This window comes from Sminthopsis crassicaudata, chromosome 4 (genome assembly GCF_048593235.1).
Source record: "Sminthopsis crassicaudata isolate SCR6 chromosome 4, ASM4859323v1, whole genome shotgun sequence".
NCBI lineage: Eukaryota > Metazoa > Chordata > Mammalia > Dasyuromorphia > Dasyuridae > Sminthopsis > Sminthopsis crassicaudata.
Window position 1 is genome coordinate 452,293,128 of NC_133620.1, and position 25,376 is coordinate 452,318,503.

General features: G+C 40.5%; 1 protein-coding gene across 1 annotated transcript; it reads right to left on the minus strand.

Moving 5' to 3' along the window:
* Positions 1-141: 141 nt before the first annotated feature.
* On the minus strand, positions 142-25,138 carry NUFIP2 (nuclear FMR1 interacting protein 2). The gene is made up of 4 exons (XM_074263755.1): positions 24,635-25,138; positions 19,083-20,804; positions 8,533-8,565; positions 142-6,197 (listed from the first exon to the last, which is right to left on the minus strand). The coding sequence occupies exons 1-4, from the start codon at positions 24,993-24,995 to the stop codon at positions 6,145-6,147; spliced, it is 2,169 nt and encodes a 722-aa protein (XP_074119856.1). The 5' UTR covers positions 24,996-25,138; the 3' UTR covers positions 142-6,144.
* Between the last annotated feature and the right edge of the window lie 238 nt (positions 25,139-25,376).

Genomic DNA, 25,376 nt, shown 5'->3' on the forward strand with positions numbered 1-25,376 from the left:
CAGAGTTCAAGGTTCTTTTCCAGGAAGTCACATTTTTTTTTTTTGGACCTTAAGCCATCTTTTCCCCCCTCTTCTGCCTTCCTCTCCTGACACAAGAGGAAGAACAAGGGCAAAGCTATGTGGGTAAATAAAAGGGATTAATTTTTGATAATGGGATGGGAATATTTTTTAAGGCCAAAAAGCTTTACAGTAATAACAGGCTCATACTGCTTTTGTTGCCCAGTTATTGTCGATCATGGGTATCATGGTAAGCTATCTCCACTGATGTGTTCCCCCTTTCCTCTCCTCTCCAACAGTTGGTCTTCTATTCACTCTTAAGAGTTAGTGGCTGTGCTGCAGATAAGGGGCCTAAGCAACCTAGAATCATGGCGTATTGTTCATGGAAAAAGTGCATCACATTCTTGATTTTCAGTTACTCATAGCAGCAGCAGGAGCTTTAACCCAAGACAACATGAACATAGTTGTAAGTCCATTCTTAAATGCAGCAACACAATGAAATGTCTTCAAGGTCAAGAGAGGTTCCTCAATAAAGAATAAACAACAAACTTAGACTTTTAACAGAGGGTCAAATTAAAGAGGCATAATTCTTATTTACACATCAAAACAAACCACTTGTTAAAATACTTAATCTTTACAACACCTAGCAAAAATTAAAGACATAAGAATAAAGCGGAAATTCCTAAAAGCAGTATCCACTTTTGGAACACTTATTTAGCACCTGAGGAAAGACTGTAATGGAAAGCCAACAGTTTCAGTGGCAAACAGCAAATGTGACATCGGCTTAAGATTGGTATGTTTGCCCTATACAATTTTCACACTAGAGAAATGCAAATGGGACTTACTTTTTTTGTTTCTATTGTTAATAAGGCTGTAAAAAAAGGGATACATACTAGGATGTTACAAAATGGCTTTAGAACTCTGAACATAAAACAAAGCTTTAGGATGAAATGTAAAAGAGGAAATATAAATCCACCAATCCCAGAACACTCAGGGACTGATTTTCCACTAGGATTTCCAGCACCTATTAGCCATATGCTCCTAGGAATTCAGAAGTAACTGCTCCACTACCAGTGGTTTGCAAGTATACATACCCCACAGAACCCTTATCTATACTGCCTCTGGAATTCAGCTGTTATAACAGGAAATGACATTAAGACTGCAAACAAATCACCTGTAGTGTGATGAAATTATGGTGCAATCTCCAATTACAAAGCTCAGTTAAATGTAATACAAGAGCAAAATCACTCATTTTGTTCATTTTCTCTTCAGTCCTAGTTCATGGTTGTCACAATTTGCACAGGCTAATCTATTTATGCACAGGGCCTGGAAATGCCTTCTCACAACTGAAAACAATCCTGGTTGCTTCACTCACTGGATTTCATGTTGGCCTATGCAAATTCTAAGAGAAGCCCTTCTGCTTCTAATTTTTCCTTTTTAAAGAGTTCCTAAAACACCAAGATGTACAACAGCATCCCCACATTAAATGGAAAATCCTTGGCCAACCAAGTTAAGGACAAGATGAAAGACCTTTGTCCTTCCTGGAGCGGCCTTCTCAGCCTGACCTGAAAAGATAATCGTGACCTCTCCCCGCAACCTCCAACATTGGCCAAACACATTGCCCTGCAACAAGGATCTGTGTAACAATTTGTCATGCATATGAAAATAAAGACTTCCACGCTCTTTCAAAGCTGTTTACAGTGAAGGTCTGAGCGTGTGTCCTCTGAGGGAGAGGACCAATGGTCAAATCAGATTCTCTGTAGAAGATGGCTCTGCTCTGGGGAGAGGAGCATGAGGTTGGAGGGACTAAGGAACAGGATGGCCACCCACCCCTTGTGTACAGCTGTGGCCAGATCCCTCTCCAGGGGCCATTCAGTACATAATATTGTTATAATTTCACACTAAATGCCTTTTCTGAATTATTTTTCTTTTAAGTTCACAGCAATTAGAATGAGAGAAGCTACTGGATGATTTAGTGTGGGATAATAGCAGCTACTACAGCTGAACCATGAGCCTGACATGGGCTGTGTGAGGGAATGCTTCCCCCTGGAACTTCATCGAAGTTAGTTGTGTCTGTCATTCCATGCAAAAAAAAAAAAAAAAAAAAAAAAAAAAGTTTTAAATGGCAGCTCTTATAAAGATTAAGTTTTTGCAGATTCTCAGTGAGCAGTGACTGACTAGCTAAGTAAGCCCCAAAGCGAGAAAACAGAACAGAGAAAACACAACAGCTTTTAGGCCGTCTATTTCACAGAAAGACAATATCCACAAGTTGGTTGCTTTGTCTGGCATTCCTTCCCGGAAAATAAAGAGCAAACTGCTATTACCAAACATCCCAATATCCCTTCTATGAAACCTGTCACTAGGAAAGGCGGAAAGCGAGGCTCTATCTATGTGATTAACTTCAGCAGGGCTGGGTGGGAGAGGAAGCAGACAAAGATAAATACACCCTGTCTTTAAGGGGGATGGGGGAAAGGAATTTACTCAAGACACTTACAGCAAAGTGGTATGTGACATAGGGGCCTACAAGCAAGACAGATTTTTAAAGAATTCTTCACCCTTAATTAGTATCTTCATAGCTATTAAAAAAATAGGTCATGAGCTCATTCTTAGTGCCATATTTCAAATACTACCTTATTTTTAAAAAGATTAAAACCACCTGACTTAACTCTGTATAATGAAAACAAATGGCACAAAATAAATACAAGTTTGTTCTCTGAATACTAATGCTTTACACACATTCTTTTACTCCCAAGTCTTCCTGTCATTTCCCTCCTTCTCCTCACATGCAGGACACACACACACACACACACACACACACACACACACACACATTTTCAGTCTTTAGAATGTAGGGATTATGTAATCCCTCAAACTGTATTTGGTTTTATGCTACAGTACTAATACTCTGAGTAGAAGGAAAATTCATTATACCCAACAGTAACACATTATCATTATTTAAATGTGCTAAATTAATCACAGCTGAGTTTTTAAAGTTTACACAAAATAATCAGAAAACAGATTAACTCGTAAGATTTTTTTTAATAAGTGCTCTGGAAGGAATTGTGTAAGGACCTAAGAAACTTTTCAGACAAATAGAGTTAAGTGTTACAAAACCAGCACAAAGAGGTTATTCTAATGTCCTGCTTGTCCCTCAGCAAAAATGTCCATTAACCCAATGCCAGAAATACTGACTTATTGTGGTAGGGCACTAAGGTTTCCAGAAAGACGAACGTTTCTAAAACTATAGAAATCTAACCATACAATCCAGCTAAACTTCAATGGAGGGAAAAAAAGGGGAAATGTTAGGTGCAGAAGTACAACTCTCCACAACCTGTGCAGTGGAGGGGAAGGGCAGGCTTCTCCATGTTCCTTGCCTCTTCCCTTTAGGTGAGGGACAGGAAGAGGGGAATTGGGAGACAGGGAGGAAACAAGGAAGACAGGGGCCAACATAGTTTGCTTATTATCTTTTGACAATTTATTTTAAAATCCTTAGGCTAAGTAGTGTTTCCTCAATACTCATTAAGTTTTGCTTCTACATATGGAAGGTCAGATTTAAATTTGGTTGGGTAATTATATTTATTAAACAAAAATATGTATAGAGAAAATTTTCATTCAACTTCTGAACCTCACTAAATCCAGAAAAGCTGCTGGGATGGGGATGGGGATGGGAATGAGAATGAGGATGGGACATCATGGGCCAGAAGAGTTCAAAACTGAAGGTAAGAAAAACACACTTGGGGGAAGGAAAAAAATGGAATCTGGCCCTAAGGCGGCAAGTGGTTACACAAGGCAATTAAACACACAGCAGAACTTTAAAACCAGTAAAACAAACTGGATCCTTTTTTTTTTAAGCAATCTTAAATGTTTTGACTTTTTTTTTAAACTTTTAAAAATTTTTATTTAAAAAAAAAAAAAAAAAAAAAAAAAAAAAAACAGACTTCTTCCACCTCAGTATTATGCTGCATTTTCCAGTTTGTTCAATGCTTTAAAGCTCAAGGATGCCTCTGCTCAGAATTGTACAAGAGCCTGAAGCATCCTAGCTTTTGGCAAGCAGGCAGGAGACTCAACAGAATTAAAATAGGAACACAGGCAGACTAGATGCAGGGCACATCTGTAAACATATTATACATTGAAAATTACAACATTTGTAAAGGTGAGACAGTTTACAGGTGAAATGAAACTATTCTGGAACTGGCCAACCACAAGTTTCTGAACCTGGACTGATACAATAAGTTATTTTTTTTTAATATATATATATTATGTATAAAAAGCTTGTTTACATAAAATGGAGTTGGCAATCCATGCTTATACTTTTAAAATCTAAGCAGGGCAGAAACCAGCAGACTTTTAAAGATATTTAGTTTCTCTAACCTATGTTGAATCCAACAGCTTCTTTCAGGAACTACCTTAATAAAAGCCTTAAATAATTAACAAAACCAGACAACCCATCAATGCTAGAATCTCAAAACATTGGACACACCTAAACAGAAGGGGTTCAGCAAGACAAGTTATTTTATCCCCTAATGCCCAATAGGATCCAAACTAATCTTATTAGAAGATACCTTTCCACCTAAATGCCCAGCTATTGAACCTGTATTTTTAAGTGTGGGTGCTTTAAAAAAAAAAAAAAAAAATTCCAGTACCTGTGTTGGTGAAACAGGCCAGAGAATTGATTTTGCTACTAACATCTGGCTGATCTTATATTGGACCCTTGATTTTGCAACCCTCCCTCCCCCAATCTAGGCAAAAAAAAAAAAAAAAAAAAAAAAAAGAAAACCGTTTGAGCGAGTTACACACGAGCTGCCGTGTGCAGATGGCTGTGATGGGGAGCCAGGGCTTACGCTCTCTTTGCCATAAAGGTCTTCCCAGAGTTTCACATTCCATGCCTTTAAAAAGTTTTGCTCTAGTAATAAAATATATTTAATAAAGAGATAATTAGAAGAAATAGCTCAGAAGTACACAGATTGCAGGAAAATAGAAAAGGCTACCTTCCAGGGGCAAGGTTTATTTCTTCCGCACTGGCTAGAAACAAATATGGAAACATTTTAGTTCTCATGGGCTCTTTTTCCCTTTTTCTTTTCTTTGTTTTTTTTTTTTTAAATAACTTAAGAAAAAAAAGTTAAGGGGTAAGGAGTTTGCAGAAAAGGGACATAAAAACACGTTTTTTTCCTTAAGATTTTTGATGAAAAACAAGGAAAACCCCTAGCACATTTAGTGTTAGACAGAGCAAGTCTGGAGCACCTACAGTTGAAAAGCAGGGTCTATTTTTGCTCCTACTTACAGTTAAGATAAGAAGGTGGGAACAGTCTTTTTGTATGTTAAATGAATAAACCAATCACTTGTCCTGCAACCTGTCTTAAAATGACACTCCTATGAATTCTTCGTCGTAAAAGTCCAATGTATCACCGAAGCCGAAGCCAAGTCAACTGTGCACCACCTCTTATTCCAGACTTGTTGGGTTTCCATCCCCTCCCACCCCCCCAAGATGACAATTTCCCCAGCACCCCACAGGCTGTTTTACTCTGGGCAAAACATGCAAACCATTTCTGGAAAAGGCAACCCTGCAAACTTCAAGGCGTTTCTATCCAGCATTCTCGTAGGGTTCAAAGTAAAACAAAAAGACTGAAGGAGTGGGGAGAAATGTTGAATCATTCTGGGTTCCCTGTGATAAGTATAGCACTAGTCACAGAACAAGAAACCGAAACCTTTAAAAGTGGAATTGCCTCTCCAGTGGGTCACTGGTTGCCCATGTTGATGACAGCAGGAACTTTGGAACCACGCTTGTGTATTGAGTCTGTATTCATTAATCACTTGCATTCACTCTTTAAAACAAAACAAAAACTAACAAAAAGAAAAAAAAAAAAAAATCTACTCAGTACCGGAGATTAAATAACCATGTGTAGTCTCTTGAAATAAATTTTCTGATTCCTTAAGAAGTCTAATTACTTTCAGTTGCCTCTTTTTTTTTTTTTTTAAATAACTATATATATATTTTTATATATTATCCTGTGATTCTACTTATGGTTCCTCTGCTGCACTGAAGATCTAGAAGGAGCATCAAAGCCTCATGTCCCCCTTGAGTGGCTCTGATGCTGCAGAAAGCTGACAGGCAGGCAGCTGGCTGTCTGTCTGTCTGTCCTGCTGCCTTCATTGATCTGGACTATCCATGGCTTCATCATAAGTGATTATCCTTTGGGGATCTGTGGAAGGGAAAAAAAAGGTGACATGACACCTCAGACATGACTCCCCTTAAGAAAAAACAAATACCCTCAACTTAACTGTTGTTGAAGATTCTTACATATAACCACCACAATCCATGTAACTTTCTCTTTGCAATGCCACTGCAATGTGTTCCAATGAAACTCTCAACAGTAGATTCAAAAGTCCAGAGAGATCAGTGCAAAATAGGGAATCACTTGTGATTCTTGAACACCAAAAACATATATGTATATATACACACATGTATTTAAAGATAAGCTTGACAGAACTTTTAGTTCTTTTTAATCATATATGGTTCAGTTTCCTCTTAATCCACATCAACATAAAAATTCTCCATGTCTCTTGGACATTGGAAACATTCAGTAATAAAAATATCCATGTAGAGGACGGGGATGTGTGTGTGTTGTGGGGGTGGGGTCCTGTTCCCATCTTGGGAGAGCCTTATTTTTTGAAGAACTATGGAGGCCCCAATTTTGGTATCTTTTATGAACTGCTATTTTAGAAATGTATTTGGGCTTCAAAGTACAGGACATGATCATCAGAGATATCTAACTAATGATGATAAAGATGAAAATGAACCTGTAAAAATCCACATTCATTTCAGACCAAATATTTGGGTCTAGTCCAGGGACAGAGGAGAAGAAATCTGAGGTTCCTAGGTAGGTGTGAGCTGTGAACGTGCTTGCCTCATAATCAGCCTTTTCCAATTAAATCACTGTCTCCTAACTACCCAGCCACATATAGATTTGGCTCAACTGCAAGAAAAATTAGCACCCACTTAAGATAACAGAAACTATGTGCTTCTAAGGAAAAGCTCTTGAGAATAGAGCATCATATTTTTTGTGTGTGTCAACAAGTAACAGCAGAAATGAGGATAAATGGACATTGAGGGGAACTCCTAAGCTCACTTGGTTCAGTAACACTGAATGAAGTAAAAGGAAAAAAAAATTTGAGGAATACTGATAACAAGATTTTATAATCCATCTGGCTTTGCATTATTTGACTTCATTTTATACAAGATCAAAATAGAAATTGGTCTCTAGAAATATCTCAATCTATTTGTGCTACTTAATGGACACTCCACTGTGGAGCAAGCACTTGCAGGCTCTCTCATTAGCACTTCCTTGAAATACAAGGAAAATTTCCAAAGAACAGGCAGGGGACAGAATAGTCCTGATATTATGTATGGGACAGGAAGGATGATAAAAAACTAGTAGGAAGGGAAATAAGAGTAAATCTAGAAAAGGGAGTAAGGAAGGCTTTTTTAAAAAAATAATATTGGGTGCTTGTGTGGACTATGGATAGTGGCAGCCAGGATATTGAGAGCTTTCAGCCCAAGTTTTGCTTGTACAAACATTCATTTATTCTTGACTAAAAAAATCCTATCCCTAAATCTTTAATGAACTCCAACACTGCTAAGCCTGGGTTTTCTAGGACAACAATGGAGTGCCAGGGGCATTCTGTCACCCCTGAGGCTAGGTGCCAGGGACAAATCATTCATTACCTAGGGAGCTGAGGAGGTTGGAAAGCCTTTTTTAAGTGTGTCAAATTCTGGGTATTTTAGAAATTGTTCTTAGGATGTCTCCAATATTATTTTAGTCTGAAATATAATCAAAACTGGCCAAAAGATACATGAATACTCAAAATTCAATGAATTTGTCAATGTGTTTGGATGTGACTTGGATTCCCATAAATTTACCTTTACTTTCAAAATATTTCCCATTCACTAATACACGGGAAAGAAGCACACAAAAAGTAAAATATTACATTTCCATTATGTTGAATTTAGCTTTTAAAAAAACTTTAGTGCATACCAAGTTTCAGAGCCCAATAAGAAAAACAACCACAAAACCCTTACGTTCCTCTCAGGAATTATAATCAAGAAATTATATTTTTATAAATACAAGTACTAATCAACTGAGTTTGTGGATTAGAGAGATCTCTCTTCCCCTGGCTATCTGTTGGGATATTTCAGGATTAAGCATTTGTTCCTATATACATACAAGAGTAGAAAAGAGATTCTGGAAGAAGCACTACTTAACTGTGCCCCCCTCAATTCTTTAATTGGTCTGAAGCTAAGAGATAAAATAAGGTTTTGCTAAGACTTTCTGGGACTTTGAACTTCAATTACTGAGGGTTAGGGTCCTTCCCATTCAGTTGTCTCAGATTCACATGTAGCAACATTTACAACTGCCAAGGCTCCTACAGTCAGTTACAGAGTGCTCCAATCTGGGAGGCCCCCGACAACCTTGACAACCCTCTCCCAAATACTTTTGGTATTGATAATTTCCATTCAACCAAATTCTCAGTACTTACCTTGCTTCTGCAAATTCCAAATAGATTCCATTTCTGCAAAAACAAAAAAGAGTTATTACTGAATGTTCAGAAGATTCTGATTTTAATGTTAAGCCCATCCATTTTTTTAAATCACAAGATGATGTGAATAACCTTTCATTGGACCTCCTAAAAAGAAGCAATCCTGGAGTCCAGAATGTGCTCTTCTCTACTGGGGTTAGGGCAGGAGTGGGTATTTCCTTGCTACTTCTGCAACATGGACCAGGGACAGGGATATCACTTAAAGAACTTCCAAGTGTTGATTTTAAGAAGTAGTTATTTTATAATTGCAATTAAACTACCAGTAGGACAGACTTTTTTTATATTCAAGATCTGATGAAGCAAGCTATCTATGATGACGTTGCTGTCATAGTTTATCAGTGAAAAACCTCAAGTATTTGTGTTATTCCAGCAGCACAATATATAGGACAAGAATGCAACATGTTTGTGAACCATTGAAATAAACAATGAAATAAATTCATTGTTATGGAATAACAGCCAACAGCCATTTGAGAAATACTAAGATTATCAAAGAAATCAGTCTATTAAAATAAATATATGATAAAAAAATGAATCAAGATGATCAAATGATTCTATGAAAAAGGTATAATTTGCTTGAAACACATTCACTCTGAATTCAACCAGTGTACAACTTAGAAGGACTACATTTGGCCCCAAGAAGAGTTGAGAAAAGCTATCTCTACTTTCTTTGCAAGAAGCAGGAGGCCCCGGGGCACCACACACAACTGTATAACTGCCAGGTAAGCTTGAGGCCTGGGATGATTTTAGGAAACCATCCCCCTCCTCTCAATATTTATTAAGAGAAAAGATTGAAGGAACGGGTGAGTAGAATTTTCAGAAATCAATATGATGGAGAAACAAAAAGGAATCCAAAAAAACTAACTATAAAAAAATAACTTTCTCTTCAATTAGATGCTTAAGTCTCAGGAACAAATTGTTTGGAATGATTCTGTTAAAGCCTATTAAAAATAATGAATGGTATTAGCCATCATAGCTCACCAGTATAAAAACAAGTTTACCTGGTAAATTAACAGGCCAGAAAAAGTATACTAATTATAATACTTGTTTTTACATTAAGGCTATAAATATGTATTTTTCTTTACATGGACTATGCTAACAAATATTTCACCATCAGTGTGAACTTCTCCACTTCCTAACAACTTGTTCTCTGAAAAAATATGCTTAATCTGCAAGGCCCACTGTCAGTGGACAGGTGTTTATTAAATACAGGCTAATCTAAAATCTTCAAATATCATAGATTTGCTTTCATGGAATTTTAGAGGTAGGATAGGCATGAAAAGAAACCCCATTTAAAATGCTACAAAATAAATTTTAACACTTTCCAGTTGTTGAGGACAGAATAAATCAAGTATTTAAAAATTAAGCCCAAGGTTGGTGTTAAAGTTCTTTCTCCTTTTGCTTCAGAATGCAATGCCCTTTTTCTTGAGGACATTTTGTAAAAAGTTCTAGCCAGTAAATCACCATCAAGTGGTTTCAAAACAATATACTAATATTAACTAGATACAACAAGCACTTTGGAAGTAGAATAAGGGGTTTATCTGCAGTAAGATTTCATAGCATTTCATAAGTTTTGTAAGAAATTACAACCAAAGAGGAAAAACAGACTCCATTAAGGGGAACTACATCATTTCACAACCTAGAATACCTAAAACAAAACTCAGATGTGAAAATATCCAGATAGTTGAGTAGGAAAAAAATAAAACATCACATAGATTACTGCTCGGATATAAAAAACAAGGAGGGGAATGGGTTTCAGTAAAACCTGGGAAGAACTATATGAAATGAACAGTGATCAAAAGTGAACAGATCATTGTACATTGTAACAGCAATACTGTAAAGATTCAATTGTGAAAGACTTAGCTATTATGATCAATACAAACAATCCAAGACAGTTCTGAAGGGCTCCTAATGAAAAATACTATCCATTTCCATAGACAGAACTGATGAATTTTTGAGTACAACTGAAGCATAATTTTTTTCACTTCATTTTTCTTGCCTTTTAACCAAATTCCTTAAAGAGGGTCACCAACAAATCACTGCCTCCATTTCTTTATCCCTACACTCAACCTTTCTGGAATGGTGTTTCTCACCCCCATCATTTCATTGAAATTGCTCTCTCCAAATATTATCTAATAGCTCTTACCAGTTAAATTCAAAATCCTTTATTTTCATCAATCATCTTCCTAAATAATGATCCTAAAATTCCCTGGGTTCAGTGAACTCTCATTTCATATCGCTATCAATACTTGCATAATCCTACTGCCGTCTCCAGCTCAAACAGTAGGCAAGCTCCCCCCCCTTCTTATCCAATCGCCCCATCAAGGCCACCCCACTAGTCAAAAACCTTCTGTAGCTCCCTCCCCATCTCCAGTCAGGCATAGAAAGCTCTCTCTGAACTTTATAGACATTCCCTACCACCACCTTGTAGCTTATAATCTCCCTTCTGATTCTCTCCACCTCTTGCTTTTGCTCCTCTCTGTAGGCAAAACTAGGAGCAGAGACACTGAGATTACCGGTGGTCTCTGGATCTCTGGGCAGAAAATCATCCCTAAGGGGCCAAAGTGACCAATTACCAAGCAGACGGCTTACTTGGAAGGGGAAGAGAGGCCTATGATAGAAACAACACATTACATACATGGGCCGTGCCTCTGGAGAAAACTTCTGCTAAAATGTTGCTGGACTTTCTCCTCTTTATTAACACAACTAGAACCTAGTGTTTCTTTGTGCCAGGGGATGATAGCCAAGAGATAGCTCTAGGTGACCACAATTTAACCACAAAAAATTAACCTGTGCACCCAACCATTTCTCTGATTCCAGACCAAGTCAATCTCATTTTTACAATAAAATTATGTCCCTGAAAGGGGTGAACAGTATATTATAGTTTGTCTTTTAAAAAAAAAAACAAATTTGATTTTGGGTCACTATGCTTTACTTAAAAGAGAAGCAAACAATTTATATATATATAGGGGCTGGTTTGGAAGAGGGAGAAAAATTGTCAGGTAATCTTTTCTTTTCAGATTAGTTGCATAAAGCTGCCCTTCAACTCTTCTCATGTGTTTCAACTACTCCAAACAGAAAGACAAAAAATTCCTAAATTTACAAATTACTCACCAAAAAGACCATCATAGAAAGAAATCTGAGTGCTTAAAGTGGAGCTATGTATACATAGCGGTCTTTCATTAATCATACAAATCAAACCATCACCTTTGAATAAATGGTACAGATTTCTTCAGTATATAACAAAATCCAACCACAACTAAATTTGGTCCTTGATTTAGTTAATGAGGATTTTCCTTATATGTATTCTGAGGGAAAAGTGCTCATTTAAAGTATTGGGGCCAACAATAACAAGCATCAGAAGTAGAAATTTTTTTTAAAAAATAGGAATGGTAATCATTGATCTCAAAGTTAAACTTAAAAAGATTCAATCTAGAGAAAAATTTACATCAGCCACATTAATATTGCTTTAGATGCATATATAAGTAAATGCACATGTATGTTCGTATATGTATGTGTAAATTTAATTACTTGGGTGGGAGTGTGAAAAAAAAAAAAGCCTTTTATCATCATATATGCTTTCTTGAAATGGAAATTTATTGTTACATATTTTGATCTCCCTGATGATCTGCTGGGTGCATGACAATGTTTTGTTCTTTTTAATTTTCCTTTCTTTTTCATTTTGTCTTTAGTTTTAAATATTTAAAAAAAAAAAAGGTAAAAAATAAGGTAATAAATAAAATTAAATAAATATTTTTAAAAATAAATAAGGTAAAAAAATTAAAATTATTTTTTAAATTGCCTACAAGCAATTAAATCACCAATAAGAAAGCAAGCATGGCCTATAATTTGCATTCTGGAATACTAATGAAGGTCCCAGATTTGACAGCCTCCAGCTAAGAAATTAACTCAGTGCCAGTCCAACTTTTAGCCAAGCAATAAATCAGTATTAAATGAAATAAGACACTAATTAATGAGACCCCCCTCTTTGTTGTTGTAGTTTCTGTGACTGGTAACTACTTGTTTCCCCTTTCAGCAGCTTAAAAATTCTTCTCAGCGCTACACTCAAACCAGCTGCAATTTAAAGTGCCATGTAATAATGTAGAGATGCGTACTCATTAAATCATTCAAAACTGATTTCTTGAAACCTTATACTACTTAATCATGTGAAAAAAAAGTTATCATAAACCAATTTTACTTAAATGCTTACAACTTAAAAGTTAATATTTCCCTTGATAAAGCCTTTATTATTAGAGTAAAACTGTTAACTCTCCAAAAAGGACGATATTTTGCTTCAGAGATGGCAGAGTCCTTCCTTCTCCATATGTGCTATAAAGACAAATAAATTCAGGGCCTAGATGGGTTTTCTTTGTATCACTAGCCACTATAACCAATTAAATCAGTAATACCTAAATAGCCTTCCTAAGGTTTAAAGAACCACCACCACTAAGATGACAGTATTGGCAAAGAAAAACATTCTCACATAGTATCTTTAATTTCTGGGCCGATTTCATTCCCTCAAGGGGTTATATTTTAAATCAGTTCTCATTAATCCGCACTTCACTAATTTCAAAAGTTATTCAGAACCAAAGAATGTGATTCCATGATTGCCCTCTCCCTTAAAAAAATAAAAAATAAAAAATGATGTTCTACTGTTACTAAATTGTAAAAAAATTTTGAAAGAAAATCTAAAGTATAGATGTAGAACATAAATTCTTTAGGGCATGAGCCTATGAATCTATGTTTCACAGAGGCATACAATAAATATTTGCTGAATTAAAGGGAACTCCGCTAACTACACCAGCAGATCTCACTCTCATATTCTATCTTTGTAAGTAGTTAAGAATGAACTTTCAATAATTCAAAATTCTTGTGGCCACAATCTAGGTAAGCAGAAAAGTAGTTGCCAAATTTTCCAGTTTATATCAATCAAACATACAATTAAACAGACATACAACAAAACATACAATAAAGTACTCCCAACAACGATTCAGGGAAGCTGCCTTACATTTTAAGAGCTCATTCATCCTATAACCTCAATGATGTAGTTAAGAAATAAAAATGTTTGAGCATTCTAATGGTTTTTTAATAGTTGTCAGGTTTCCTAGTCCTAAAAAGACTGCAAGTAACAACCTTGCCTGAAAAATTATAGGAGTCTATAAAGCAAGAAATGCTTGTCAGGACAGAAAAACTACAAAAACAACACGGAAAAGTAGAAGTATTGCAGGCAATCATTATGTAGTTTGGAAGCAGTTTTAAATACTTCAGTAGCCCCCTTTTTCTAAAGTTGACTTTCAGTTATCATCAATAAAACATTAAATAATATCCAGAGAATGCTTAAAAGATACTGGTGTTTACAGGGTCAAACCTGGAATTCACTTACAAAATACACTGCATAATGCCATGCAACAAATGTTGTCAACCTGTGAAAGTCAAAACACATTCATGCCAGTATCCTGCATAACTTAATTAAACCAATTTGTACATAGTGAAGACAAATGCTATCTAATGCAGAACTAACATAACTCTTACCAGCAGACCTTCCCATTTACTACCCACAAGCCTGAAAGAAGGATTCAATAGTGGAGCGCCAAGTAAAAGAAGTGATTCAAGACTTAATTCTCCCCAAAATGGAGCTCAGTTATAACAAGGATCATGTCAAAGAAGTTGATTTTAACTTTAATACCAAAAGATGATATTGTCCCAGATTGATAGAATCAAAGAGACCCTAAATAAACCTGAATAATGGATTCTTCTGAGGGAAAAAAAATAAGATACAAAAAAAAAAAAAAAAATCCAATAATTGGTTTCCTTAGTTCACTATTAAATGCCTAAGACAATACTTCTTAAGCTTCAGGGCCTAAAAAATACAAAAATGGATGAAAGGAAAAAAAGTTTTCTATCCTTTTTCCACACCAAGTCTGCAGAGTTAAGACCAGAACTGTGCTTTCCCTCCTCCATTCTAAAAAACTGTTGTCTCTGCCTAATGGTCCCACCTGTCTCAAGGAGCAGAGCGTGCCTTTTGCACTTTAAGTGAAGAAATGGATGAAAGGAAACAGTTGGAAGAGGACAAATCAGCACAAATCAACACTCCATAGAGAAGCCAAAAAGAAAGTGACAAGACAAAACCCTGTTTGACACTGAGAAACACTGGGACATTTCTACTTTTTACATTATCAATTCCCAGAATTCTCCTTCTATTCCACAACTTAGACAAAACAGCACACTACTTACTGCAGACTAGTTTTAGTTTTTGTTTTTGTTAATGTTTCACAACTATAGAACCTGCTCCCATGAAAATATAAATGTCAGGTCCAAAGCCAACCAGGATCAGCTCTCTTAAACTCAGCAGAATTCCTGTACTTTAGGAGACAAGAGATGTTTCTGCATTCACTTGCTATTCTAGCCACGCATACCTTACATACACATACTTTATTTTAAGAGTTACTCAAAATCACTCTACCCACTTTGATAATGTGAGTTTCCAACCACTAAACTTTTACTTAATGAAATGGCAACTCTCCTTCTCCCCCACTTCTGTCTCTCCTGCAAAGAACATTCAAGGAGACTCTACTTCAAAGAAAATGGCTAAAGATATCTAATCAGTTTTTCTTCATATCATACAATGATTGAAAGAAATTTAGTATGAAACAATCTGACAAAGCCAAAAACTATAAGAGACCAAAAAATGTCAATAGTTAACTCAGCCAATTATGACACTCCAAAAAGCAAATCTAAAAATCATGGGGCAAACTTTGAATGAAATCTACAACTTTGAAGGCCTATGTCATGAAGAAAGATCAGAAACAATTAACTTCAATGAGACTGCCAGAAATCAATATATCAGCATGAAAGGGAATTCAAAACTGCATCTAGAACAGTCTACTCAACACCAAGCACCTACTTCAGACTACCTGACAAAATACGGGCCAGCTCTCCTATCATCCCCTTCTTGGATCCCTTCTCTCAATCCTCAAAGCACTTTACCTAATTAAGCTCCTGGAGAGAAGGACCTCTTTAGCCTTTGTACTCCAAAATCTAGCAGTTTCTGGAACACAGCAGATGCTCAATAAGTGATGATTTCTATTCCTCAAGTCATCTATCAAGCTTGTAAAACTACCTAGAACCATGATTACTTATATTTTGAGCAACTGTTATTAAAAATCGACAGAACAAGGCAGGTATTTAGGGGAAGAGCTCGGGGCTTATGAACCAGTAGGCAGAGCTTCAAGACTCCTTTCTATATCCTCCACAATGCCTAAGACACTACACAACTAAATAAACAATATTTACTGAATGTACATTCATGAGCTGAACACGACAGAAATGTGGGGGAAAACTTTGTGAGGAAGACTGGGGTGAGGTTGGGGTTACTGGAAAGAGAGAAAGAAGCTATGAAGAGGGCAGAGGATGTGAAAGAAAAGGGGAAGGAAGGAGCCAAATATTATGCTGATTTACATCCTGCTGATGGCAGGCGGGCAGTAGAGGTGATTAATCATAAAACAAAAATGCTATTCTTAAGCTATTGGAATTTGTACATATGTGGTGGTCAGTCATTCCAGTGAGGCCAAATGCTAAATTAATTTACAAGCTCAGTCAATCAAACAAGTCAAATTACTTTTTAAAAGTGCTCTTTAAAGTACAAAATACTTTACTGTACTGACTTATCACCATGATCATTCTTATTCATCTAACTAAAGGCTAAATGATTTTTGGCTGTTTCCAAAATAAAGCAATAACTGAGCATAAAGCCATCTCAGAGAATGCAGTTATTAAAATATCCGAAGAGCCCTCTTTTAGGAGGCTGTTTCCTAAAAGTCTTCAAATCTTCATTCCAAAGAGAGCTGGTTCCTTGTAGTATCCTCTAGTCAGACTGTCCTAGGGCCTTCTCAAAAGGTCAGCCCTACAGAAATCTACCACAGTATGCAACTCACAAACCTGCCACATGAAAGATCTATTCCCAGAATAAAAAAAACCCCACAAATCTAATGATCAATATAATCTAAGCCTTTAGAGAGAATGAAAAACCTATTTAACCTGACACTTGCAACCTATGTTACATCACTTTTAATTCATCTGTGCTACCTTCTGAAGAACACTACAAGCATCCCTTAATTAAAGGTCCCTGAGGATATCTTATGTTCACTAAAAGGGGCAAGATAATATGCCCAGGCTCCTTTTGCAGCAGTGAACTACATCTTGGCATTAGTAATGAGCAATAACATATTATGAATAGTCAGAAAAAAGATTTCTTGCTCCTAAATACCCTGAGACACAGCTTCAGCAAGAAGTGATGGGTCTATCAAATGCGTCTTGAGAAGAGCTTAGCCCATCCTTTCCTTATTATCTCACTGTCAGGACAGCTCAGTAGGAAACAGGACAGTTAATTCTGCCAGTTCTAGTTCTAAACTTTCACAGAATTGTACCCTCTTTTCTATCCCAACTCCTCCTTCTAACAGGCTCCTTTCAGCAAAAGGGCGGCTACTCCTGGGTTGTGGGGGAAAAAACTCATGGCTCCCAACAGTTTGGGACATGCCTCTGGTAAACAAGCCATTATGCACAAGAACCTCTGACAATAATTGCTATGCAGTCTATTTCAATTAAGCTGTTATATGTCCTGTTCTAATGGGAGTTTTGTGTCTAAAATACCCAATGTTCTACAGCAGTCAACCAATTTGCAAATTCTAGATTTTACCTGTCTGGATTTTCAGTATAGCAGTAAACTGGCCTACCACCTTAGGCAGACAAAGGGCCATCCAAACTCCAAATTACTATGTGGAATTGGTTAAAATTCATCTTTGGAATACTTCAAATATTAGCCAATTTTAAATTGTATTTAAGAAGTAAAAAGTGTCAAAAGTGATTCAAAGTAAATCTTACATAAAGTCATGCAGAAAATTGTGCAAAAATGAAACAATTTCTTAAAATGGAGAGTTCAGTACCAACTGAACTGGTTATTTTCCCTTTTCATTTTTTAAGTCTGTCTAATATCTCTAAAAAGATGTTATTAGATAGATGTTTTAAAAACAAGCAGGGCAGGTAAAAACTTTGGGGGTCTACAATATAAGCTATGATTACATCTATACATTTTGGTTGAAGGGAGAAAAGTACAGTCTTAGCCAATTTGTTATTTTCCAAGGCTCAAAAGAGCAGACAAATTTAGGGGAGGCATTCGTCTCCTTGTTGTCATCCGTCTGTTGTCCCCCCACACCACCCCCCTCTGTCCCCCTGCCTTGCCCCACCTAGGTGATAGAGTAAATAAAGAGCCCAGTATCTGGAATCAGGAAGAACCCATATACAAATCCAGCCTCAGACACTACCTGGGTGACCCTGGGTAAGTCACTCACCCTGTTTGACTTCAATTTTCTCATCTGTAAAATGAGCTGGAGAAAGAGATAGCAAACAATTCCAGTATCTTGGTCAAAAAATAAACAAACTGGGGGCAGCTAGATGGCACAGAGGATTGAGCACCAGCCTTGAATTCAGGAGTTCCAATCTGGTCTCAGACACTTAACATTTCCTAGCTGTGCAGGAGGAATACAGAGAGGCCTGGAGAGACTTAAATCAACTGATACTGAGTGAAATGAGCAAAACCAGAAGATCACTGTACACTTCAACAACAATACTGTATGAGGATGTATTCTGATGGAAGTGGAAATCTTCAACATAAAGAAGATCCAACTCACTTCCAGTTGATCAATGATGGACAGAGGTAGCTACACCCAGAGAAGAAACACTGGGAAGTGAATGTAAATTGTTAGCACTAATATCTGTCTGCCCAGGTTGCATGTACCTTCGGATTCTAATGTTTATTGTGCAACAAGAAAATGATATTCACACACATGTATTGTACCTAGACTATATTGTAACACATGTAAAATGTATGGGATTGCCTGTCATCGGGGGGAGGGAATAGAGGGAGGGGGGTAATTTGTAAAAATGAATACAAGGGATAATATTATAAAAAAAATATATATTAAAAAAAAAAAAAAAAAAAAAACATTTCCTAGCTGTGGGCAAGTCACTTAACCCCAGCCTAAGGAAAAACAAAACAAAACAAAAAAAAACAAAACACACACACACACAAAAAAGTCCCAAATAGGATCATGAAGAGTTGGACATAATTGAAAAACAAGTGAATAACAACATCTAGGCAAGGTTGGAAAAATGTTCTCATTACTTTTTCAACTCTCCACATATGCCTCAACAAAACAGAATTTGGAGTATTTGTAAAAGGACTATCAAAACATCCCACACAACTAAAAGAGCACCTATTCCACTATATTTTTGATCCCAGACTAATAGGCAGTATGTTCTTATGACAGTAGGTGCTTAATGCAAAAAAGTGTTCTTTAGATTAAAAAAAAAGAAAAAACCTTTTCTAAGGCATAAAGAATCTGCGGTAACTCCTCAATAGCTATACATAAAAATACAATCAGAAAATCTTACATTCACAAATAAAAGCCAAGTATTTCATAAAACAAGCGAGTTACCTTTAGTGTGATATACAATAGCAGCCCTCAGGTCAAAAGAACCCCAGCTATCTTTCCTTTCTAGGCCTCTCTGGTACCTCTGTTCTTTGGCGGAGGCTAACAAAGTGTTCGTAGGAGAGGCCAGAGGATTTTCTATTTCGTAGTCCTTTGAGAGAAACACTAGAGCACCTTGACTACTGATGTCTGCCTTTTGCAGGTCACCTGTGAGACTGGGCTCCAAGGTTAAGGCTCCAGCCTCAATGGCAGTCCCAGGCCTTAGAATGCCACCCAGCACTTGAGGACTAGTCCGTTTATCCAATTCATAAGCCTTGGGAAACACAGGATGCTCAGTTCCTGAGGGAATGATTTCAGCACCCTGTGAAACCAAAGTGGCAGGATATTCCCCTTGAAATGTCACTTCCATCACTTTGTGTTCTGTTGATTTACCAATAACAGTCTCAGGACCAGCACTAGGCTCGTTTATAAATGACAAACCCCACTGATTCTGGAAGATATCCCCCAGGTTTTGCTGATCTGTCTGAGAGGGCAGATCAACCTGTGCTGCACCCAAAAGCACAGTTTGCATATTTGAAGGGTAAATAAAAAGGCTAGGCTTAATTTGTTCAACGGCTGCAGAAGTGATGCTCAAGTCCTGGAGTATGGTGTCAGTCCCAGAAGGGGTGGGGGTTACAGTACTAGCAGCAGTGGTGAGCAGTGGCTGATTCCCTGGAGAATACAGACTTCCCTCTGTCCCGGCCAAAACAGGGCCATTAGAAAAGTTGGCTGAAGTAACTGACTTCATAGCGGACATGGGGACTTGGGATAGTCGACTTGAGGTTTGGGCCTGAGTTTCCCCAGCAGACGGTGAAGATGATGACAATGACAAAGGAGACACGGAAGGGCTCTGAGCGGCTTTGTTGAGATTCTCTTTAACTTTGCTAGCATAACTTATTTTCGGAACAATTTTAGCACTGCTGTTGTCCACTGGAAAAACCGGGGGAGGCTTAAATAGGGTCCATGAGTCCTCTTTGGAAGCAACAGCTGTTGCGTGTTTGATTTTGGGTCTATCATCAAACTTCTTGCTACTCCCACTGGGCTTGGCATCCACGTTTTTCCGCTGCATATCCCCAAGGCCAGGTTTCCCACGCCCTGCTCCTCCAGAGCCAGCCTCATACTTCCAAATGGGTTTAGAGCCATCCCCTCGGTTTCCCTTTTGTTCGCTATAATCAGGTTTGAAAGTATCAAGTCCTTGCTTGAAGTTTGGGGGGTTGGACTCCTGCTGCATTATTTTGTCTTGCACTAAATTCAGATTCTCGCAGCCCTTGGCACTGTTGCGTCTGGCCTTCCGTTTCTTAGGAGTGGTGTAGCCACTCTCAGAACCACTGCCATCATTATCGGCCCCTCTGCCTACATAGCCATTAGTGATATAGCCAGAATTATTTGTTACAACACCATTCGGAATAGATACTGTCTCGGCCTTGTCTATAGATTGGTTGTCTCTGGGCTTACTTTCATAAGATTTCTCATTCTTTTTGTCCATATTGTTTTTCTGAATGAAATTCTTGGTTTTAATTCCTGCTTTCCCAAAGGTACTGGCTTTCACAGTCTGCTTCGGATTTAGATTAGTGTCTATAGCTTGCTGGTTGCCATTGAGTACCCTCGAAATGGGGTTGGTGGCTTCATCAGAGCCCAAGCTCTTTAATATTTCTCTTTCTCCAGCATTACCATTTAGTTCACCATAGCCTAAGACAGGAAAAAAAATAAAGTCATTTTGATTGCAATAATAGCTATATGGCAATCTACATTTTTTTAATCTTTGATTCTCTTTAAGTAAAAAGAAATATACCCTGGTGAATTATATCAGATCCCAATTATCAAATAACCCAGAAAGTGAAGAATATGGCATATCTAGTGAGTATAAAGTATTAGAGAGAAACCTATCAAAGACTATTTTTTAATATACCACAATTGGCTAGTTTCTCCCTTCAGCAATTTTCATTGTGGAGAGAAATGATATCTCCAATTTAGAATTCTATATAATTTATCATTTACAATTTTATCATTCTTCCAATACCTTTATGAAACTCTTCCAACCCAAGAAATTGGGCTACAGAGATAAAAATAAAACTGAATACTTCTGCAAAATCTCAACTTACATTACAATATCTAGAACTATAAAACCCAATGTAATAAAACCAGGAATTGTTCATTTGCTGAAAAGAAAGTTCTATTACATAAAATTGTACTAATTTGGTACTCAGATATACTTAGAGGATTCCAATAGATAGCTAGGCGAGGAATAGCTAACTTTTTTTTAAAGTTGCTAACAAGTCAAGTTTTAGTTGTTTCCAGTGATCACTAAACGATTTCCATGGAACTTGGAACAATCGTCTATTTTTTTCAAATTTTGTAGTAAGAAATAGAATAGTGGCAATATGCTTTGTAAAGTATTCTGAGATCACACCATTGAAGTTTTGCTATCTTTGTATGTAGGTTACAGAAGCAGACTAAGAAATATTATTTTAAAAACAGTTTAAGGGCACCTCAAATGGGGGGAAAAAAAAATGCAAAAGGCCAGGAAGAAAAAACCTCCACAACAGACATAAGTACAGGCTTTACTGCACTCAACTTCTGCATCACAGAAGGTCAGAATGGTGGTGGAAAGTAGGAAATAGAGTGAGGGTCTTCAGAAGATGCACATAAAGTTTGGGTCCTTCAGTCTTTCTAAAACAGAACTATTAATAGTAAGCTTTAAATATCAACTAAGAAAATGCTATAAAATACAGCTTCCAAAAAAGATCATTAAAAAAGTTCCACTCCCCTTAAAATGGTCTTGGGTGAATCATACTTAAGCACATTGGCTCTCTATAAAATGGGCAATGAGGTGGAGGTTTGAACGGAAGGTCTACCCTTCCAGTTCCCTGTATATAGAGGACACTAAGGACTCAACCAAAAAGAGGACCAAAAATTCTTAAAATTATTTCTACTATTATATTCTGCAAAACTGTAAAACAAGGTTCCTCTGGGCCTAGCTTTCTAAGAAAAAAAATTTTAATCTCATCTCTTAAAAGAATTTGTTTTTGTTTTTTTTTTTTTTGTTTTTTTTTTTTTAAACTGGCATGCAAACTTTGAAAGTCTTCGAATCAGAAAGGCTCAGATGTTCAACAGCTGTATTGGCTCCAGTCTTGTGCAATTCTGAACCAAGGACGAAAACTTTACAGCTCATCCAGCAAAGGGAGTCTTAGAAACAAAGGTTTGCAACCTTTTCAGCTCTATGAAAACTATACAGATTATGTGTACCTCAAGAAAAGGGACACAGTAAAACACACACACACACACAAAAACTATGCAAAGGCCAAAGCATCAGATTTCTCCTAGGACAGAAAAGTCAGAAGGGGCCACCTGAGAAATCTGGTCTTTTTACACAGGAAGAGACCTAGAGATGAGGTGATTTGCCCCCATCAAACCTGGAGCAGGATTTTAACCTTCTTTGTTTCATAACAAATTGGCCCAAAGAGAACTAAACTGACAGAATAGCTTTATCAAACAGAATGAACCTGTAAAAGGCCATTTTGCATCTCAAATAAAGCAGAGCTCTGAAATTTAAAAATCAAACTCAGAGGAGCCCAGCCATTCTGCCTAATTGTAGAACTATTCATTTACGATTTTTCTTCCGACAAGCCCCAGCAGACTAAATTAAAAAAAACAAACAAACAAACAAAAAAAAACCAAAAAAAAAAACAAAACAAAAAACCCAAACCCTTAAGAGTTATAAACTAAAGGAGAATGGCAGCGCGCTCAAGCTAAACAGCCCCTCAGCTAAATAGTGCCAGGTGTACTAAGACACGAAACTCCATCTTAAACGGACTTCGGTTCTACTGGGTTCTGGAAAAGGACCGGGGCTTTTGGACCCGGCCTCCCAGCCCGCGGACCCCCGCGGGCGCTCGCTCGCTCCCTCTACCGGACAGTCGCGTCAGCGCGGCCTCTCGGCCGGCCTGGGGGCCAGGCTTCCTCCCGTCCTCGCCAACGTGCAAGCACCAGCTCGCAAAGTTTCCCCACGAGCGCCAGAGCCGAGCTGGCCGGGCCCGCGTGGAGTGGGCAGGCCCCCGCCCCCAACTCTTTCGAATTCCTGGTTCTAATAAAAACAAGTTTCCTGACGAGGTTTCCCCGAGCTCTTTTCCATTCTCGCGGAGACGAGCACTGAAGTGCTACTAACTTAGTACTAGTTGCTCAACTGCCTCCGACCCTCCGGGTTAACACATCCAAAAAGTACTTAAAATGGAAACCCGGCCTTCCGCTCAAAGCCCACCCGGGCTCTTCCCACGCGCGGCAAAGAAGCTGCTAGAGCTATTCGTGAGGCCACATTTCCCGAAAGAGTCACCTCCCCCTCCCAAAAGACCTACCACCAGCCTTGGGGTACCCTATTTCGGGGCTTCAGAGAGTCTGAACCCCAACGTCTCCCCTCAAACCCGTAAAGGGATGTTCCCAATTCATCCTAGAAAAGCAGCTTTGATCCAGATTCCTGGGCTTTGAGAAAATAACGCCCCCAAACTGCTTTCGGGGGCAAGGCCGGGGCCTCGTCTCCCACGCGGCCACCACGCCGGCGACCTACAGCTCGGCGGCGCAGGGTCGCGCCGGCCCCCGCCTAGGCCAGCCGGCTTGGGCCCGGGACGCGGCCGCCACCGCCACCCGCTAAGCTCTCCGGGCTCCAAGGAGAGGGTCCTAACAGCCGGAGGCGCAGGCCCGCCTCCCCCACCCCCCGCGGCGCGACCCCTGGCAGCGTGGAGTGGCGTGGCGTGGCCGGTTTCCCCCCCCCCCCCCCCGCGGCCACCGCCCCTCCCGGGGCGCCCGCCCGCCTTACCTCCCCCTCCCGCCGGCCCGGCCAACCACCGCCCCTGGCGAGCGGGGAGGCCGCGGGACACGCCGCGGGCGGAGCCGGGCCGGGCAGGGCAGGGCAGGAGGCCGCGCGGCCGGCGCGCCCCGCGTGGCCCGACCCCCCAACCGCCCCCGGCCCCGGGCCGCCCTGCCGCCGCCGGGTTACCGAGGCCGGGCCAGGCCGCGGCCGGGCCGGGGCTGGGGGAGGGGGGGCGGGGCACGCGCCGGGCTCGCGGGGCCCCCCCGCGGGGCCCGGGGCCTGTGACAGGAATCGGCTCCCAACATGGCGGACAGGAAGCGGCCCCGCGACGAGCGGAGAACATTCCAGCCGCCCGGCCCCGGCCCGGCCCCGGCCCGGCCCGCCAGGAGAGAGGGCGGACGCGGCGGGAGGGAGCGAGAGCGCGGTAACCCGGCCCCGACCTCGGCGGTCCGGCCTCCCCCGCCGCCCCCCGGCCGCAGCCCCGGCGGGGCCACAGGTGGGCCGGGGCCGGGCGGCGCCGGGGGCCGCGGGGGAGGGGAGGCCTGCGCCCGGGCCGGGCCGGGGGCCGCGTGGAAGGGCGGCGGGCCCGGCGGGGCGGGGGCCCGGGAAGGTCACGCCGGCCGCCGGGCGGAAGCAGGGGCGGGAGCAGCGGCGCGGGAGGGTGTCCCCGTGACCCCGCGCCCCGCAGCCCGGCAGGGCGCCCCCCGCGCTCCCGGACCTGTTTTCTTCTTGGGCGCTTCCTGGTGCGGCTGGAGGGCGTGCTTGGGCTCATGCCTCAGCGGCTTGGGCTGGGCCTTGGGGCTGCTGCCGTCGGGCCCATGCTGCAGGTACTGGTGCGGCTGCTGGTGGTGCTGGTGGTGGTGGTGGTGGTTGTGGTTGTGGTTGTAGTAGTAATAATGGTGGTGGTGGTGGTGGTGCGGCGGCAGCGGGGCTGCCGGGGGCGCCTGCTGCTGCTGCTGGGGCTGCTGCTGGTGCGGGTGCTGGTGGTGGCTGTGGCTGCTGCTGCTGCTGCTGCTGCTGCTGCTGTGCTGGGGCGGCGGCGGCGGCTGAGGCTGGGGCTGGCCGGGCTTCTCCTCCATTGAAAGCGGCGGGGACTCCCTGGCTGGGGCTGCGGGCTGCTGCACCGTCTCCAGACCGTCTCAGGCTGCTCTCCGGGCACACACCGTACATCTGAGTGGCTCTCTCCAGGGCACCGGCTGACTGGGGGATTCTCGCAGATTGGCAGCCGCCGTCCTGCAATCAGCGGGCCGGGCCGGACCGCGGGCCCCGCCCTCGGTCCCGCCCCGCCCCTTCCCCCGCCCTCTCGGCGGGCCCTCCCCGGCCGAGCGCCACTTACCCGGCGCAACCTCACAGGGCTGGGCCTCCAACGTCAGCACTATGGCTCTCTCCGTCGTCGATACCTCGGCCGGGGCTCGGCGCGGTCCGCCAACAGCACTTTCCACACGCTTCCGCCGCCAGCT